The sequence below is a fragment of the Condylostylus longicornis genome, unplaced genomic scaffold (assembly GCF_029603195.1).
Source record: "Condylostylus longicornis isolate FDR11 unplaced genomic scaffold, ASM2960319v2 ptg000135l, whole genome shotgun sequence".
In the NCBI taxonomy this organism is placed as follows: Eukaryota; Metazoa; Arthropoda; class Insecta; order Diptera; family Dolichopodidae; genus Condylostylus; species Condylostylus longicornis.
The window spans coordinates 7,455,690-7,474,687 of record NW_026578103.1 but is presented as its reverse complement, the minus strand read 5'-3'; the positions used below and the strand labels follow the sequence as shown (position 1 = coordinate 7,474,687).

The window sequence follows — 18,998 nt, the reverse complement described above, 5'->3', positions numbered from 1 at the left end:
TTATTGTTCTTTTATAACACAACGTAAGTTTAAATAATTATTGTTCTATATAATTGAAATACTAATTTACTAAATCAAAATACTTAGCCGTTATTTATAATATATAAAACTAATACAAGGTAAATTAGAACCTTTACCGTTTCGCTTTGCGACCGATGTACAAAAATGTGCTAATTTTTCTTTGGGTTGACATGTATATAGGTTCTTGCTTCATCGAATTTTTAAGTTGCAAGCTATTATACAAATTAAAATAAAGTGAGATCAAATCATCAGTTTGTAAAGAAGCACTTTTGCCTCAAACCTGTGTTTCATAACGCTTAATTTTAACGGATATTTTGTCTTTTTTTAATTTTCAATTTGAACGAAATAATTTTATATAAATTATTTAGCATTGACAATAAATATTAATAAAAAAAAATCTGATGTGGTCAGCACATAACCGACCGCATTGTGTATTATCTAGTTAAATGAAAGTGTTACAGAATATTATAAAAATATCTGTTAAATACTTCTTTCCAATTTTTAGGACATTAGTAAGCTTAAGGTTAACATACTTAGAAAAATGTAAATTTGGCTCTTAGTAGAGTTTCGCTTTGTGCTACCCGAATTCCCTGAAATGCTCGCCAGTTAGTTTCGGTAACAACCAGAACTCAAATATCAAATTTCAAGAAATTCCATCAATTTGTTCTGTGGATATGGTGAAAAATGTAAAATCAGTTTTCGAGCTCTGATCTTTCCAAAAAATGTATGTGTTCATTGTTTTAATACGAAGAATACAAATATTAAATCTCAATGAAATCGGTTGGTTATTTCTCTTTATATAAGCAAAAATGTATATTTGGCCCGTAGTAAACGTCTAGTTGCCGATGCCTGATTTCTTCCAAAAGTTAGGAATTTTTTCGTATGATCGAGCAAAGCTTATATATAAAATTTCAAGTAAATCGGTTGAATACTTTCTTCAAAATGGTGAAAAATGTAAAATCGGCCCGCAAATCCGTTTTCGAGCCCTGATCTTTCCAAAAAACTTATATGTTCATTGTTTTAATATGAGGAATTCATACGAATTAAATTTCAATGAAATCGGTTGGTTATTTCTCTTTATGTACACAAAAATGTATATTTGGCCCGTAGTAAACGTCTAGTTGCCGATGCCTGATTTCTTCCAAAACATACGAATTTTTGCGGACGGTCGAGCTGAGCTTATATATAAAATTTCAAGTAAATCGGTTGAATATTTTCTTCAAAATGTTCAAAAATGTAAAACAGGCCCGCTAAAAAGTGCAGTTCCCAAGGTCTGATATATACCAAAAGTTGATCGATCCGTGCCATGGTTGAAACAAACTTACATATAAAATTTCATCAAAATCGGTTCAGCCCAACTTGATATACACGCGTGCACACACAGACCGACAGACGGACAGACTGACAGGTTGCTAAAAATAGTTTATTTACACTTCCCTACTATGGAGAAGTACGTTCCCACCGAAAACTCCATATGCAAAATTTGTTGCCATCACATAACCTACCTATTGTTTACACAATACGGTCGGTAAAAATTAATGTACTTATAAAATTTAGTTGGTATTTGTTTTCAATATTGAATAAAACAAAATATCTATTGCCATTTAGCCATAGTTGAAGTATTTGAAAATGTTTGTCAACCTTCTCCATGTGGACCCAACAGTCAATGTAAAGAACAGAATAATCATGCACTTTGTTCCTGTCTCCCGTATTATCAAGGAACTCCACCATTATGCCGACCCGAATGCACTGTCAGCTCTGAATGTTCTCTGGAAACATCTTGCATAAATTTCAAATGTGTAGATCCCTGCCCAAATACATGTGGAGAAAAGGCTCAATGCCATGTACGCAACCACAGTCCAATTTGTTCTTGTAATACTGGATTTACTGGAGATCCCTTTACGAGATGTTACTCAATACCACGTAAGAAGTGCTCCGAAAAATATATTTGATAAGCCATATAATAAAATTCTTATAGAACCCGTAGTCTCGACAAAGGATGAAATTATTGATCCATGTGTTCCATCACCTTGTGGCCCATACTCTGAATGCCGAACAGTTGGCAACTCACCATCATGCTCTTGTTTACCAAACTTCTTGGGAAATCCACCTAACTGTAGGCCAGAATGTATTATCAATTCTGAATGCTCTAGTGACAAGGTTTGTGTGAATCAAAAATGCAAAAATCCATGTCCAGGATTATGTGGTATATCTGCACTTTGTACTGTAATAAACCATACTCCATCATGTACATGCTTACCTGGTTACGAAGGTGATCCTTTCAATAGCTGTCAACAAATTACGATAGAAAGTAAGACCATTTTAATTTTTATAAAACTGTACACATAATCAAATTTGTTTAAAACCAGAAGAACCTGTTAAACCAGATGATCCTTGTTTACTATGTGGATCAAACACACGTTGCGAAAATGGGGTTTGCTCATGCATTCCAGATTATCATGGAAACCCGTTGATTGCTTGTAATCCGGAATGTGTTCTTAATTCAGATTGCAGCAAAAGTAAGGCCTGCATAAACAGAAAATGTAAAGACCCTTGCTTTGAAGTTTGCGGAACAAATGCCATATGCGATGTTTTTAATCATATTCCAATATGTAGCTGCCCAACAGGAACGACTGGAAATGCTTTCGTTCAATGCTCGCTGATTACAAGTAATTTACACTGGTGAAACTATACGCATAAATCTACTTAATGCATCTATTTTCAGCCGAAGTGAATTCAAATCTATGTGCACCCTCACCCTGCGGACCGAATTCACGATGCAGGATTGTGAACCAACAAGCAATTTGCTCATGCATTGAGGGATATTTAGGCAGCCCCCCTTCTTGCAGACCAGAGTGCACAAGTGACTCTGAATGTGAATTTGATAAGTCATGCCAAAATCAAAAATGTCGTGATCCCTGCCCTGGCACTTGTGGACACCGCGCAAAATGTAATATTCACAACCACATCCCAATTTGCGTTTGTCCGCCTGGACACACGGGTAACCCTTTCCAACAATGTTTGGTTATTAAAGAACCCGTAGAATCGGAGATCGATATCAAAAATCCGTGTATACCAACACCATGTGGTCCTAATTCACAATGTAAAATCAGTGGAAATTCGTATATCTGTTTATGTTTGCCAGGATTTGAAGGAGCTCCCCCAAATTGCAAGCCAGAATGCATTTCCAATGCAGAGTGTGCCAGCAACTTGGCCTGTATTAATCAAAAATGCAAAAATCCATGTCCAGGATTATGTGGGAAAAATGCTGAATGTCGCGTGATTAGTCACGTACCACAGTGTGTCTGCAATTTTGGCTATAATGGAGATCCATTTACATTGTGTGTAGAAGCAATCAAAACTGCCGAAGTGGTAGAGCCCTGTAACCCATCACCTTGCGGCGTTAATGCAGAATGTAGGGCTAAAAATAATGCAGCAGCCTGCGTCTGTCTACCAGATTTCTTTGGAGATCCTTATCAAGGATGTAGACCCGAATGCGTAATTAATTCTGACTGCCCATCTAATAAAGCATGTATTCAAAGACATTGTAGAGATCCATGCCCGGGAGTGTGCGGTCAAAATGCTGAGTGCTATGTTAGAAGTCATTTGCCTAATTGCAATTGTCTTCCAGGTTTTTCCGGCGATCCATTCTTTTACTGTTCCGCAATACAACAGCGTAAGAATTTTATATATCTATTTTGACGACATTTACTACACATACATATTACCAACATTATTTTGTTAGATATATTGCATATGTGATTGTGGGAATTTTTTTTATTGATTGGCAGTTTTTTTGGTATGAGACAATTACATATGTGATGTGTCTGGTTTGATAATCTTGAATTCTTTTTATTCAACATTTCATTTAAATAAATGAATATAAACAATATTTATGTTTGTTTTAAATAGCGGTTAAAGATAAAACTCAAGAACCCTGCCAACCGAATCCCTGTGGGCCGAATAGCAAATGTGATAATCGTAATGGACAACCTATATGCTCATGTGTTGAAGATTATATTGGAACCCCACCAATGTGCAGACCTGAATGTGTTCTAAATTCTGAGTGCCCTTCTAATAACGCATGCCTTAACAAAAAATGTGTTAACCCATGCGTTGGAATTTGTGGCTCAAATGCTGTTTGCAGTGTTAGAAATCATAGCCCCATATGTGCCTGTGAAACTGGTTTTACTGGAGATCCTTTAATGAATTGCTATCCAATCAAATGTAAATTGCAAACCAATTTTCAGAAATATTGCGAAAGTATGTATGTTCAATAACAATGTGTAAATTTCAGCAATTGTACCAATAAAAGAAAAGGACTTGTGCATTCCATCACCATGTGGTCCCTTCTCCCAGTGTAGAGAAATTAATGGTAAATCAGCATGCAGCTGCCTTCCTAGTTACGTTGGTTCTCCACCATACTGCAAACCAGAATGTCTTGTAAATTCGGAATGCCAATCTAACTTGGCATGCATCAATGAGAAATGTAAAGATCCCTGTCCAGGCTCTTGCGGTGTCAATGCTAAATGCCTTGTTACTGATCACACTCCTTCCTGTTCTTGCCCATCAGATAAAACAGGGAACCCTTTCCATAAATGCTTTGCAATAGAACCTATACAAGGTATTATAGTATTAAAGTCATTATCATATAAAAATTGAAAATTTATTTTAAACGTACGATATTAGAAATTCCGATAGAACAGGATCCTTGTCATCCTTCACCTTGTGGAATGAATACAATTTGTAATGCTGGTGTTTGTTCATGCATTTCCAATTACATTGGAAATCCAAATATTGGCTGCAGACCTGAATGCGTTCTTAACTCGGATTGTCCGTCTAATAGAGCTTGTTTGAATGAAAAGTGTAAGGATCCTTGTGTTGAAAAATGTGGAACAAATTCTATTTGTGAAACCATTAATCATATTGCATTTTGTAAATGTCCGAAAAATATGTCCGGAAATCCCTTCATTTCATGCCAAATAGTTGAAAGTAAGTTTTAAGATAGTTATCATTCACTAAATATAGACGTTATTTATTTTTGAAGGACCTATTGTTTCTGAAAACCCATGTAATCCTTCACCTTGTGGATTAAATAGTAGATGTCAAAATATAAACAATCAACCTGTTTGTTCTTGTGTTCTTGGTTATTTTGGTTCCCCACCAAACTGTCGACCAGAATGTTATACAAATTCAGATTGTCAACAAATTAATGAATGTGTTAATAACAAGTGTGTAGATCCATGTCCTGGAAGGTGTGGGTTGAATGCTATTTGCCAAGTAGTACAACATAAAGCTGTCTGCGAATGTTCGCATGGGTATACTGGAAATCCAAATAGTTACTGCAGAGTCATTGGTATGCTTAACTCTTTACCAAATAAAACTGAAATTATTAATTTAAATTTTGCACTAATATTCAGAACGACCATTACCTTCTGTAATTGAAACTGACCCATGTCGACCATCGCCATGTGGACCTAATGCTTATTGTAAAAACATTAATAACAAAGCCGAGTGTTCTTGTTTAAGTAATTATATAGGTGTTCCACCAAATTGCCGCCCAGAGTGCACGAAAAACGACGATTGTTCCAATAACTTAGCATGCATAAATCAAAAATGTGAAGATCCTTGCCCAGGATCTTGTGGAGAAAATGCTCAATGTATCGTTACAGTGCATATACCAAATTGTATTTGTAATATTGGTTTAATTGGTGATCCCTTTTTTAAATGTTATAAAAAAGGTAAGGTTTGTATGTTGTATTGTATTAATTATATTAAACTGTTCAATTTTTATGGCTCTATAACAGGATAAATATAAATAACTTTATTAATTTTATGATCAAAGCTCTACAAGAAAAATATTAATATTTTATAGCTCAACCACCAAAACCTGTAGAAGAAAATCCCTGCGAGCCATCTCCATGTGGTAGTAATGCAATGTGTCGCATCAGAGGGCAAAACTACATTTGTGAGTGCGTTAGAGACTATATTGGCAATCCCTACGAAGGATGTCGACCGGAATGTATCGGAAATTCCGAATGCCCATCAAATAAAGCTTGTATACGATACAAATGTAAAGATCCATGCCCAGGAACTTGTGGATATAACGCTTTATGCACGGTTACTAATCACATTCCGATATGCACGTGCCCACCAGAACTAACGGGAAATGCTTTCCGTAGTTGCGAGGCAATTCGCAGAAATGACACTATCCTAGAAAAGCCTATTAATCCCTGTCATCCTTCCCCTTGTGGATTAAATTCAATATGTCGCGTGCTTAATCAGAATGTAATATGTGAATGTATTCCGGGGTATTACGGTGATCCCACTGGACAAGGTTGCACACCAGAATGCACATTAAGCTCAGATTGCACTAAAGACAAAACATGTGTAAACTTCAAATGCATAGATCCATGTCCTGGAGCTTGTGGCTATGGAGCTCAATGTCAAACTATTAACCATAATCCAATATGCTCCTGTCCTTCGCCAAGTATTGGCAATCCATTTGTAGAATGTCATCCGCCGGAACCTAAGGATCTATGTAATCCATCGCCATGTAAAACGAATGGTGTTTGTCGCATTGTCAATAATCTGGCGACTTGTTTTTATCCGGAATGCATATCAAATGATGATTGTCCCCGTGATAAATCATGTTCAAATCAAAAATGCCAAGATCCATGTATACATGCTTGTGGAATTAATGCAATTTGCAATGCAGTTAATCATAAAAGTGTATGCTCCTGCCCAAGTGGCTATTTGGGTTCAGCTTATGATAAATGTTATCCACAAATGGAACCAATACCACCACGTGTAGAATGTACACAAGATTCAGACTGCCCTAATGATAAATCTTGCATTAATCAACAGTGCCGAAATCCGTGTATTGAATCGCCAAGAATTTGTGGGGAAAATGCAAAATGTTATGTACAAAATCATAGACCACTTTGTGTGTGCAACGAAGGTTTCACAGGAAACGCAAATTCTTACTGTTATGTGATAGGCTGCCGAAATGATGACGATTGTCCAGCAACAGAATCATGCATTAACCAAAAATGTTGGGATTCGTGTTCTTACATTCAATGTGGAAGAAATGCAATATGTAAAACTGATTTCAATCACAAGGCAAGATGCCATTGTTTAGAGGGATATAGAGGTAATCCGTTAATACACTGCGACAGACCAGAATGCGTCAACGATTCAGATTGTCCCTTTAATTTGGCATGCTTAAATGAACGTTGCCAAGATCCTTGTAAATGTGGAGAAGGTGCCGAGTGTCGTGTTAGCAATCATATAGCACAATGTAGATGTTTACCTGGTTACACGGGAGATCCTCAAATAAAATGTAATTTACTACCTAAAGAAGTAACTGAGTGCTTAATCGACGCTGACTGTCCTAGAAGACTTGCATGTTTTGAAGGTAAATGCAAAAATCCATGTGATGAAACCCACCCATGTGGAGCAAATGCAAAATGTGTCGTTGTTGATACCTTACCCTTAAGGACAATGGTATGTCAGTGTGAACCTAATTATGTGGGTAACGCCGATCTGGGCTGCAGGAAAGGTGAGAAAAAAATAAGTTTAGAATCACGTTTTCAAAACTATGTGAAAGAAATTATAACTACAATAATTTCTTATATGAAAATCTGCACATAGTTTGAAAATGCTAACTTGTTTGAAATAAATTGATTAAAATTTAAAAAAATTAAAAAATTTATTTTTTTAGCAGCAATGAATCAATTTCCTATGTACAATATAATATAGTATACTTGTAATTAAATCTTGTTAAGTGATATATATACAATATTGAATATATATATATATAGACATCAATATTTATATTCCAAACTGCATTGTAAATAATATACAATTTTTGTACATAAATGACACGAAAGTGCACGTGATTAACTTAACAATTTCAAAGCACTCTTTAAAACTATTTTTAGTATAAGTAAAAGCTTTCTAATCCTTGTTATATGCACTCAAATTTCAGAAATTACTAAGGAACCAGGCTGTTCCAAGCATGAAGATTGTCCTGATTCAGAAGTATGTCGAAGTGGAGTTTGTAGAAATCCATGTATAACGAATTCTCCATGTGCTAAAACCGCTGAATGTTCCGCTAAAAATCATAGAGCGGTATGCAAATGCCCACAAAATTTACAGGGTGATCCATTCGTAAATTGTTATACCCCGTCTCTTATTACACCTGAGTGTACAACTGATGCCGATTGTTCCCCGACTATGGCTTGTTTTAATCACAGATGTGAAAATCCATGCGCTGAAGCAAATCCTTGTGCTGGAAATGCAGAATGTCGTGTGCATCAAAATCGTGCGTTATGTTACTGTCCGGCAGGATGGGGAGGCGATCCAAAAAATCAATGCTTCAAACGTAAGTATATTATATGAGATAATATTTTCGTATTTTAAAAATTATAATTTTAGCTGAATGTGCAATTAATTCGGATTGTCCTTATGATAAGGCTTGTATTAATGAAAAATGTGTTAATCCTTGTACTTACGGATCTGTACGGTGTGGTACTGGGGCAAAATGTAAACCAGAAAATCATCAAGCTACATGCGAATGTCCTATCGGAACTCAAGGAAACCCATTTAGTGCTTGCATTACTGGAAAATGTCAATATAATGATGATTGTGCAGATCACGAAGCATGTGATCGCCTTAATCGTATATGCAAAGCAGTTTGTTTTGCGGGAGCATGTGCTAATTTGGCAAGTTGTTATGGTAGAAATCATCAACCTCTGTGTGAGTGTAAACCTGGAACAACTGGCAATCCGTATGTTGAATGTACGCAAAGTCGCCAGCCAGCTTTACCAGAACCAGAGTGCAATACTGATATCGATTGTTCTTCGCATTTGGCTTGCATTAACAGAAAATGTTCCGATCCTTGTGCTTTATCTAATGTTTGTTCACCCCAACAAACATGTACTGTATTGGAAACAACACCTTTAAGAACCCTGATATGCACATGTCCACAGGACACAATAACTGATAACTCAAGAAACTGCATTCCTATTAAATTTGACGAAGGTTGCCGCTCTAATAGCGACTGCACAGATCCGGAAATTTGTCAAAGAGGCCAGTGCATTGAAGCGTGTCGTTTGGAATCTTGCGGTATAAATGCGCTATGCTCTTCAAAGAATCATTATGCCCACTGTTCCTGTCCGCGAGGATATACTGGAAACCCACGTATTGAATGCTTACCTTCTAAAACAAAACCTACTGTGGCTGCTCCTGAATGTACTAGAAATGACGACTGCCCAAATGATCGTAAATGTGTAAATGAAATATGTTTGAATCCATGTGTATTACCAAAAACATGCGGTGTTGCCGCTTATTGCCACGTTGAGTTGCATCAACCAATATGTCGGTGTCCAGCAGGTTATAACGGAGTGCCTGAAATAAGCTGCAGACCTTTGGAACCCACTTTGTTAGAGTGCGAGTCCAATTCAGATTGTTCCTTGACAAATTCTTGCATTAACGGACACTGCATAGATCCCTGCAATTGTGGATCAAATGCCGAATGTTTCGTTCGTAATCATCACCCGGTATGTTATTGTAGACCAGGCTATTCTGGTAATCCTCAAAATGGTTGTGTTCCAGTCGGTTGTCAAGCTGATGACGACTGCAGTTTGGATAAGCAATGTATCAACCAGGAATGTATTAACCCATGTGCTATCAATGATCCGTGTGCAATCAATGCAGAATGTTATGGAAGAAATCATAGAGCTACGTGTAGATGTCCTGCTGGACTAGAAGGTGATCCATTTAAACGCTGCGATCGTGTTGAATGTCACTCTGATTATGACTGTCCACTCAACCAAGGCTGTATAAATAGTCACTGCATCAATTTATGTCAAGAAAGAAATCCATGTGCAAGAAATGCAAATTGTTTTGTTCTAAACCATGCAGCGATTTGCAAGTGTCCAGAACATTTACCTTTAGGTAATCCTTTTGCTTATTGTGAAGAACAACCACCACCACCTCAACAAGTAGCCGAATGTACAACAGACGGAGAATGTCCTAGTAAGCAAGCTTGCATCAATGAAAAATGTGTTAATCCTTGCAAAGAGTTGCAACCTTGTACTCAGAGTGCACATTGCTTTGTTCTAGACAGTGTCCCAGTTCGAACAATGGTTTGTGAATGCCCTGAACATTTTATACCGGATAACAACGGAGAATGTTCGCCAATTAAAACAGCGCTCACTCTTGGCTGCAGTAGTAATGATGAATGTCCAAACAATGAAGCTTGTATTAATCGTCAATGTAGAAATCCGTGTAATTGTGGAACTAATGCAATATGTTTAGTTCAGAATCACCGTGCAACTTGTAGTTGCGAAGATGGACACGAAGGAAATCCGTATAGTTATTGTAAAACTGTCGGTTGTCGAATAGACAATGAATGTGAATCTGGAAAGGCTTGTATAAACGGAAATTGCGTCAATCCTTGTTTAATTACTGAATCATGTGGAAAGAATGCGGAATGTTATGTGCAAAATAATAAAGCAGAATGTCGTTGTTTAAATGGTTATCGTGGTAATCCTTATGAAGGTTGCATAATCATTGGATGTCGAACTAACACTGATTGCCCTTCCGAAAAAACATGCGTAAATGCTCAATGTGTGAATCCATGCATATATAACAATCCATGCGCACCACATTCTGAATGTAGACCACAAAATCATATTGCAATTTGCAGATGTCTTCTAGGCTACATTGGAAATCCATATATTGACTGTAAAAAGGAGGTGCTTCCGGAATGTGTATATGATTCGGATTGTCCATCACGTTTAGCCTGTATTGAAAATAAATGCAAAAACCCGTGTCTTATATTAGAACCATGTAATAGGCCAGCAAGATGTGAAGTAACTCCAACTTCCCCACTTCGAACAATGATCTGCGTTTGCCCCGATGGTTACATTAGTAGCGGAAGTGGAACTTGCAAACCAACTACACCAGTCAAAGCAGTTGGATGCTTAGCAGACTCTGATTGTCCGGAAGACCGAACCTGCGTCAATGGCATTTGTCGAAACCCATGTAATTGTGGAATCAACGCTGAATGTCGCATTAAGGATCATAAGCCAGTGTGCTCATGTCGCCAAGGCTTTGAAGGAAACGCTGAATTTGAATGCGTTAAAGTGGGTTGCATTTCCAATGATGAATGTCTCATTACTCATTCATGCATAAATCGACAATGTGTGCCTGCATGTTCTACAGATCGTGGAATATGTGGTAAATTTGCAGAATGTATTGGAACTAATCATAGAGCAGTATGTGAATGTGTACCAGGATTCGAAGGAAATCCAAGACAATCATGTTTGCCAGTTGGTTGTCGCTCTAACTCCGAGTGCCCAAGTGAAAAAGCTTGTATTAATAATAAATGTCAAAACCCATGCGAAGTAACTGCTGTTTGTGCACAAGACGAGATTTGTAAAGTTTATAACCATAAAGCCCAATGTACTTGCCCTCCAGGTTTCATTGGTACTCTTAAAAATGGTTGCATGCCAGAGGAACCTGAAGCAATATGTAAATATGATGGAGATTGCCCCTCTAAAGAAGCGTGCTTCAGGGGTGAGTGCTTAAATCCATGTTCTGAAACTCAACCATGTGGAGTAAACACTGAATGTAGAGTTCTTGATACAGCTCCAATACGCACAATGATTTGTGAATGTCTGCCAGGATATCAGGGTAATGCAGCTGTTCAATGTGATAAGATGTCAATATGCCATATTGAAAAAGGTTTTGTACGTGATGTTGATGGTCGTTGTGTATGTCCCCCCGGCGCAGCCTTAGATGAATATGATTATTGTGTTCCATGTGATAAAGAAAAAGGTTATCGCATTGACGAGAATGGACATTGTGCATGTGCTTTAGAGAAAGGTTTTATAATTGATGAACGTGGTCGCTGCATTTGTCCTCTGGAACATGGATATTACCTAAATGAAAAGCTTGAATGTATTCGCAGAACCGATAACGAATGTGAAAGTAATTCAGATTGTCCAGACAACAGAAGTTGTAAAAATCGATTATGCATAGATCCTTGTATTGAAAGAAACTGCGGTAATAACGCATTATGCAATACAACTAATCACCGACCCATTTGTAGTAAGTATACCTTCTTATTTATTACCAAATCAAACGATATTTACAATATTAATGTTTTTTATATTAAGTTACTAGATTTAACAGCGTTAATATGAACATGGAAAGTAAAAATTATTAAATCAGTTTAATATGTTTGCTGTTTACTATAGCAATAAAACCGTTAATAATCAATCAATTTAACTAAAACTTCACCAAAGTCTTTTACATATTAAGTTTGTTTTTGAAAAAAATTAATATATGATAACACATAATTTTAATAATACTTATAAATTGAAGTAATATATGTATGCATATCTAAATATGGAATATTAACATTGGAAATTTTTAAAAATCTAATTCTTGAATTAGATTTTTAAAAATTAGAAACATTTTAAAATAAGGAATTTGTAGTAAAAATGTTGAATAAACAAGAACAAAATCATACAAGCTTTACAAACTAAAATGAAGACCCTTAGCTTGAAATTCAAACTAAATCTTTCTGTTATCGTTGACTGATCTTCATTTTTTCATTAAAGTAAAATAATTAAGCTAGAAAATTAACAGTTTAAGTCAAAAAGGCTAAATAAAAAGTTTTTTTTTTATCATGTTTTACGACTTCACGAAGTATAAGTCGATTTGCGTATAAAATATTTTTCCTGCAAGTCCAAATTAATACCAAATGTAGCGGAAAACATTATTTAACTCTAGGCTTATTTTGCATATTATGACCAGCTAGAAAATCATATTACTCCAATAAAATTTACTAACAAGTCATCTGAAAATCTAATATTTGTGCTTTGTGGTCGTGTTTCTTTTTGTGAATTTTAGCTCCAATTAACACAAATATTACATTCCGAACAGACTTCCCGAGACCAGATATGGTTGTTAGTTGTTTGGCAGATGGTGTGCAAGTGGAAATCCATATAACAGAGCCAGGGTTCAATGGCGTCCTGTACGTTAAAGGTCACAGTAAAGAAGAAGAATGTCGTCGTGTCGTAAATTTATCTGGAGACTCCGTTCCCAGAACAGAAGTTTTTAAAGTAAACTTTGGTAGCTGCGGCTTAATTCATGTAAACGGGGTCGCTAGCTTTATTTTAGTAATTCAAAAACATCCTAAATTAGTTACATATAAAGCACAAGCATATAACATAAAATGTGTTTATCAAACTGGTGAAAAGAACGTTACGTTAGGATTTAACGTATCAATGTTAACAACAGCTGGAACAATTGCAAATACCGGACCGCCCCCAATATGTCAGATGAGAATCGTAACACATAATGGAGAAGAAATCAGCTCAGCCGAAATTGGAGATAATCTAGTATTACAAGTAGATGTTGAACCAGCAAGTAAGTTTTAATGTTTGTAATAAATAAGATATATATAATAAAATAAATTATATATATGAAATTTTTTCAGCAATATATGGTGGATTCGCTCGCAGTTGTATCGCAAAAACCATGGAAGACAATGTTGAAAATGAATACATTGTGACTGATGAAAATGGTTGCGCTACTGATCCAACTATATTCGGTGAATGGGAATATAATCCTGAAACAAATAGTCTTTTAGCTAGTTTTAATGCTTTTAAATTCCCTTCAAGTGACAATATACGATTCCAGTGCAATATACGCGTCTGTTTTGGTAAATGTCAACCAGTCAATTGTAGAGGTTATAATGCTTTTGGTCGAAGAAGACGTCGTCAAATAGAGTCTGAAGATATAAACTTAAGTAGTCAAAGTAACAATAGTCAAGCAACTTCAGCAAGTGGCGTAGGTATTGAAGGCCAATTAAGAGAGGAAATAACAATCCAATCTAACGCCATTCTCACTTTTGAGAAAAGAGAGTACAGTGACTCTAACAGTAAGCGCGGTATTTTTATTACATTTTATAAAAAGCATTTACAAGTATAATATTAAAACTAAACTAAAATATTCTTATTTCTTTTTCAAAAATATTTTTTTATTTTAAGTTTTACAAAATTTTGAAAATTCAAAAAAATAATGCATTTTTTTTAATACCAAATTTATAGTTAAACCAGCTGCACAGCGTGTGGAAGATATATGCGTGTCAATGGTTGGTCTGATAATTGCTTTAGTTTTAACAGCACTCTTAGCGTTAGTTGCCGTAGCTGTAGCTGTTTCTTGTTGGTTAATGGCCTATCGTCGTCGACCAAAAGCAGTTGGTCCATTACCACACCCACCAGAATTTCCAAATCCATTATTTACAAACCCTGATGCTATACCAGAACCAACACCAGATTATCTATCATAAACCTAAAAAAAAAAACAAAAAAAAAACATAATACATTAAATATACATATTTAAATAACTACTATTAATTTAAATAAAATTTCAATTTTACAAATTTTTTAAAAAACGATGAAATTTACGGTGCTGTCTATGCAGAAAATAAAAACTACATTTATTTAAATTGAAAACGAAAGTGATTCAAGACAATAAATTCACATATTTTTGATGCACACAAAATTCATATCAACTGAAATAAAATTATAAGTAATGCGGGCGCACCACAATATTATGAAATATAAAACAAAAAGAAAAATCCTTATTTTTAAGGATATATTGCTAAAATAAGGATTTATTAATTTGTAAACTATAGTTATAGCTCAAAAAATTATTAGAAATACTATATAATGTTTTTTCTTTTTTTTTTTATCTGGAACAATAATATTTAAACACGATACGTTCGTACTTTAATAGATAATGTAGTAAAATTATAATTACTGTATGAAATTAAAAAGTTAACGCAAACATTTGTATTATTAGAAATGGATGAAAATGAAAACTGCCAAAGCCATCTTTATAAAGTAGCTTCTAATAATAATTAAAAAAATTAATTAAACCACGTTTTTTTAAATATTATTGTTCCCTTTTACCAATTAATTTTCAAGAAAAAAAAAAAGAAAAGGTGTAAAGAAACGACATCTCCTCCATTAGTCGAAATTTTTATAATATTTTAGATTTTTTTTTTATTTCCAAACTTATTATAGGCACTGTATTTTTGTAAGATGTTATGCTTATCAATAAATAAAATTATTTAAAGAATCAAAGTTTAGCATGTACTAAGATAATAAATAATTAGAAAATGATCATATTATTATGTAAAAAGGCGAATTCACTTATATTTATCATTATCAATAATAAATAGCAATTCTTATATAAAAAAAATAGATAATAAAACTTTTATAAATATTTTTTTCCGCGTTATAATTATTTTTTTCTGAATCAAAAAATTCATTTTTTCTTTATTAATTTTAATAGAGAAGAAAAAATAAAAGAATTTTAGTAGAATTTTTGCCTAAAAATAATAAATAACTGTGGTATTTACAATATTTTAAATTCAATTATATTTTACTTAAAGATTTGTATAGTCTATAACTATAGCAAAACTTTAAATAATAATTCTTATAAATATTAAAATACTCGTAAATCTGTTACATATCTTTCTTAAAATAGTGAGTTTAATACGAAATAAATGATTTAAATTAATGTCCCATATATATATATATATATTATTTTGGTATAACTTCATGTAAAATTAGTTTTTATGGGATGATAGAGAAAAGTTTTTGAAAGTACTTACGTATATGATTATAATATTTTGGTTTTTCCCTTAATATTTAATAAAAAATTTAACTAAAAGAAAACCAAGACAAACCTCAAAAATCATCTAAGTTTAGTAATATACTTTTATATAGGTTTACTTACAAAATATTGTTATCATATAGTCTATTATGTATTTATATCAATTATTTTACTTTTTTTTATATATATGTATAAAATATTATCGTTTCGCTTACTTTTTTATCTGCCATTGATAGAATCTACTTGAAACTAAAACCTTTACGAATAAATAAAAATTTTTTATACTTTTAAATTACATACATAATTAAAGTTGTAATATTCCACTGCCTAATTTTGGAAAAAATATTATGATCTAAAACTTTTATAGCAACAACATGTTTAATAATTCCTAAATAAAACGATATGTCAATAAAGCTATTAAATTTCTAAAATTTTCGTAAATAATTTTATTATATTATAATTTCATATTACAAAACCAATAATTAACTAATAATATTACGTCCTTAGGAAAACCTATATTATTACAATTCAAATTGTTTATTATTTCAGTTGCGATCTACCATCATTTACTAATATAATTTATATATTTAAATCCCAGGTCCTAATTTATAAATATTACTCATTAGTCATTACAAATAGAATTCAATATATAAAATTTTGTACACATATTCATAATATAATATTATAAATATTCTCCTTTATAAACGATGTTATGTATTAGGTTGTTATTGGTTTAAAAAGTATATTAGAGAAATTTTCGATAAAAAGAATAAAAACTAAGGCACTGTGAGCTACGATTATAGCGTAGTTTCTAAAATTCACTCGATGTTGAAATAAAGATTTCAATAATTTATATTATTATGTTGTATTGTAATATTATTTAAGGAAAGCATTAAGAAATTACATATATTTTATTTAATATATAATATATAAAAATGACGTAGATTAAAGATAAAACAAAAGAATTTTATATTCGTATAAAAAAAAAAATATAATAACTTTTGTGTAGTATAAATAAAACTCGACGACTATTGGAGGATTTGAATACTTAAAATTATTAAATATTATTTTTTATATATATTGAAATTAATTCAAAATATTTTTATATAATATTTAAAAATAAAATAAATTTTCTTAATTTAAATAAAACTTAAATAGTCAATTCACATTAATTATAAAATATAAAATTTTTTCTTATAATAAAATATTAATTTAGATTTAAATCCATATTTTTTTAATTTGATTAAAAAAAAATCACTAAAATGAAATAAATTTTCGAATACAAATATTATATATGTACATCAATACTTAAGGTATCACAAAATAAAAGAAAAAAAAAAACAGATTATTAAAAATAAAATAATTAAATGTTAAAAAAAGTTAAGAATTTAAAAGTCGACAAAAATTTTAGGCAATTAACGCAGCGAATTTTTTATTTGTCTATTATTTTTCTTGATTTTTGTTCTAACAAAAATTTTTTTGTATAACTTAATTTTATATTAAAAATCAAATAAATCAAAAATAAATAAAAATCAATTTTAAAAAAATTCTTTATTACAATTAAATAATTATTTTATATACTATAAAAAATATTCAAAATAAAAATATTTAATTATTTTATATATATATTTTTTTAATATAATTAAAAAAACGCAAAAAATGTATAGTCACTATTTTAAGTCATGTGAATAGTTTATATAGATTATAGTTAAAAAAAAAATTAATAATAAAAACAAAAGAAATATAAATCATTCCTAATATTTAAAAAATTTTGTTTTTATTTTTTTATTTCTGCATATAACCATTTCATTTTGTTTTTTTTGACTAATCATAAATATGTGAAATTAGGACTTATTCTCAATATTAAATCACTAAATGAAAGTGATATTTGTTTTTAAAGTTTATAATAAGCATTCTATTATGAGCAAGATTCATTTGTGTTGATTGGTTTATGTTATAACATAATAACATGGAACTTTTTACGATAAAATATCAATGCCATTTAATAAAAGAAAATCATATATAAGTAATAAGAATTGACTGTCAAAATAATTTTATATTTTTTATTCTACAATAAATTCAATATGAAATGTCTCGCTATAATCTCGCTATTATATTTCTTCTAATTGAATTTATATTTTTTATTTAAATATTCATTGCATTTACTTTGTGAAAACTATTTTTAAATACAGGATATTCTCTCTATATCAATTGAAATATTGAAAAATGCTTTGTAAATTTTGTTTAAATTACCAAATTACTTGATTTTGTATCTAAATCCACTACATATTATGTAATGATGTCCGGGTAATTACAGGTTTACAAAAAAAAATTTTTATTTTCATTTGTGCATTCAATATTTTTTCTTTTTCAAACAAACAAAACGAATAAGGATTTGATTGGGAATAAAAACTTATTCACAAAAATGTTGGCTTTTAATATTAAGGTAATATCTTAGTGGAAATAAAACAAATATTTCAATAGCTGGGTGCTTTTTATAAAATTTATGAAGTACTAAAATAGATTAATAGTATAATACGAATTTTTGCAAAAGTATTACAATATTTCTTATTGCTTTATTTTTGTTAATATTAAAACGAGACCTTACTTTAGTTTATAGTATTACACATTTTCTTAAAACAAATCGAATGCCGCTGAATTAATATAAAAAGTTATTGCCTTTATATTTCTTATATAAGTTTGCCAAATAAACTCATTTCCAATCACTTTATGCAATATAAATTTTTTTAGATGTTATCGAAATTTTGATATTTTTTCAAAATACTTGTTTCACATATTTGCAATTTACAAATTCAATTTTACTTAATTTTATTTTATTTTATTTACTTTTTGTTTTTAATCTTTTTAATCTTAATTTCCATGTTCCTTACTCATAATTAAACCCTAAAATACTCAGTTATAAATTTCTACTCAATCATAATATTTTAAAAATTAAAGTGAAAAAATAACAAAGAAAAAAATATTAAACGCAAAAATAATTGTTATTTTTTTAATCCCAACCTTTAATTAAGAAAAAAAAAATAAAATCAAAATTTTTTTTACTAAAGTTTTAAAAATATTATAAGATTTAAATTTAAAACAAAAAAAAAAACGAAATAAAAAATTGTTATTAAAAAAATAAAATAATTTATGTAAATTTTTATACAATATAATTAAAATAAAATCAAATAAATATAAAAACAAATCGAATTTTTAACATTATTTGTAATTTTTAAAATGTTTGTTAACTAAAAAAAAGTTTCAAAAAAGGA

General features: G+C 31.7%; 1 protein-coding gene across 1 annotated transcript in view; it reads left to right on the top strand.

Annotated features, from left to right (window-relative positions):
• The window catches only part of LOC129615157 (uncharacterized), a 180,247-nt gene extending 161,501 nt beyond the window's left edge, over nt 1-18,746 (top strand). The window contains 16 exon segments of the mRNA XM_055530250.1: nt 1,630-1,944; nt 2,000-2,332; nt 2,391-2,690; nt 2,747-3,697; nt 3,934-4,248; nt 4,319-4,645; nt 4,711-5,013; nt 5,069-5,377; nt 5,442-5,771; nt 5,897-7,582; nt 8,012-8,407; nt 8,461-12,188; nt 12,960-13,467; nt 13,538-13,829; nt 13,860-13,981; nt 14,151-18,746. Coding sequence (XP_055386225.1) covers nt 1,630-1,944; nt 2,000-2,332; nt 2,391-2,690; nt 2,747-3,697; nt 3,934-4,248; nt 4,319-4,645; nt 4,711-5,013; nt 5,069-5,377; nt 5,442-5,771; nt 5,897-7,582; nt 8,012-8,407; nt 8,461-12,188; nt 12,960-13,467; nt 13,538-13,829; nt 13,860-13,981; nt 14,151-14,392 — 10,457 coding nt within the window. The 3' untranslated portion in view covers nt 14,393-18,746.
• Nucleotides 18,747-18,998: the final 252 nt, after the last annotated feature.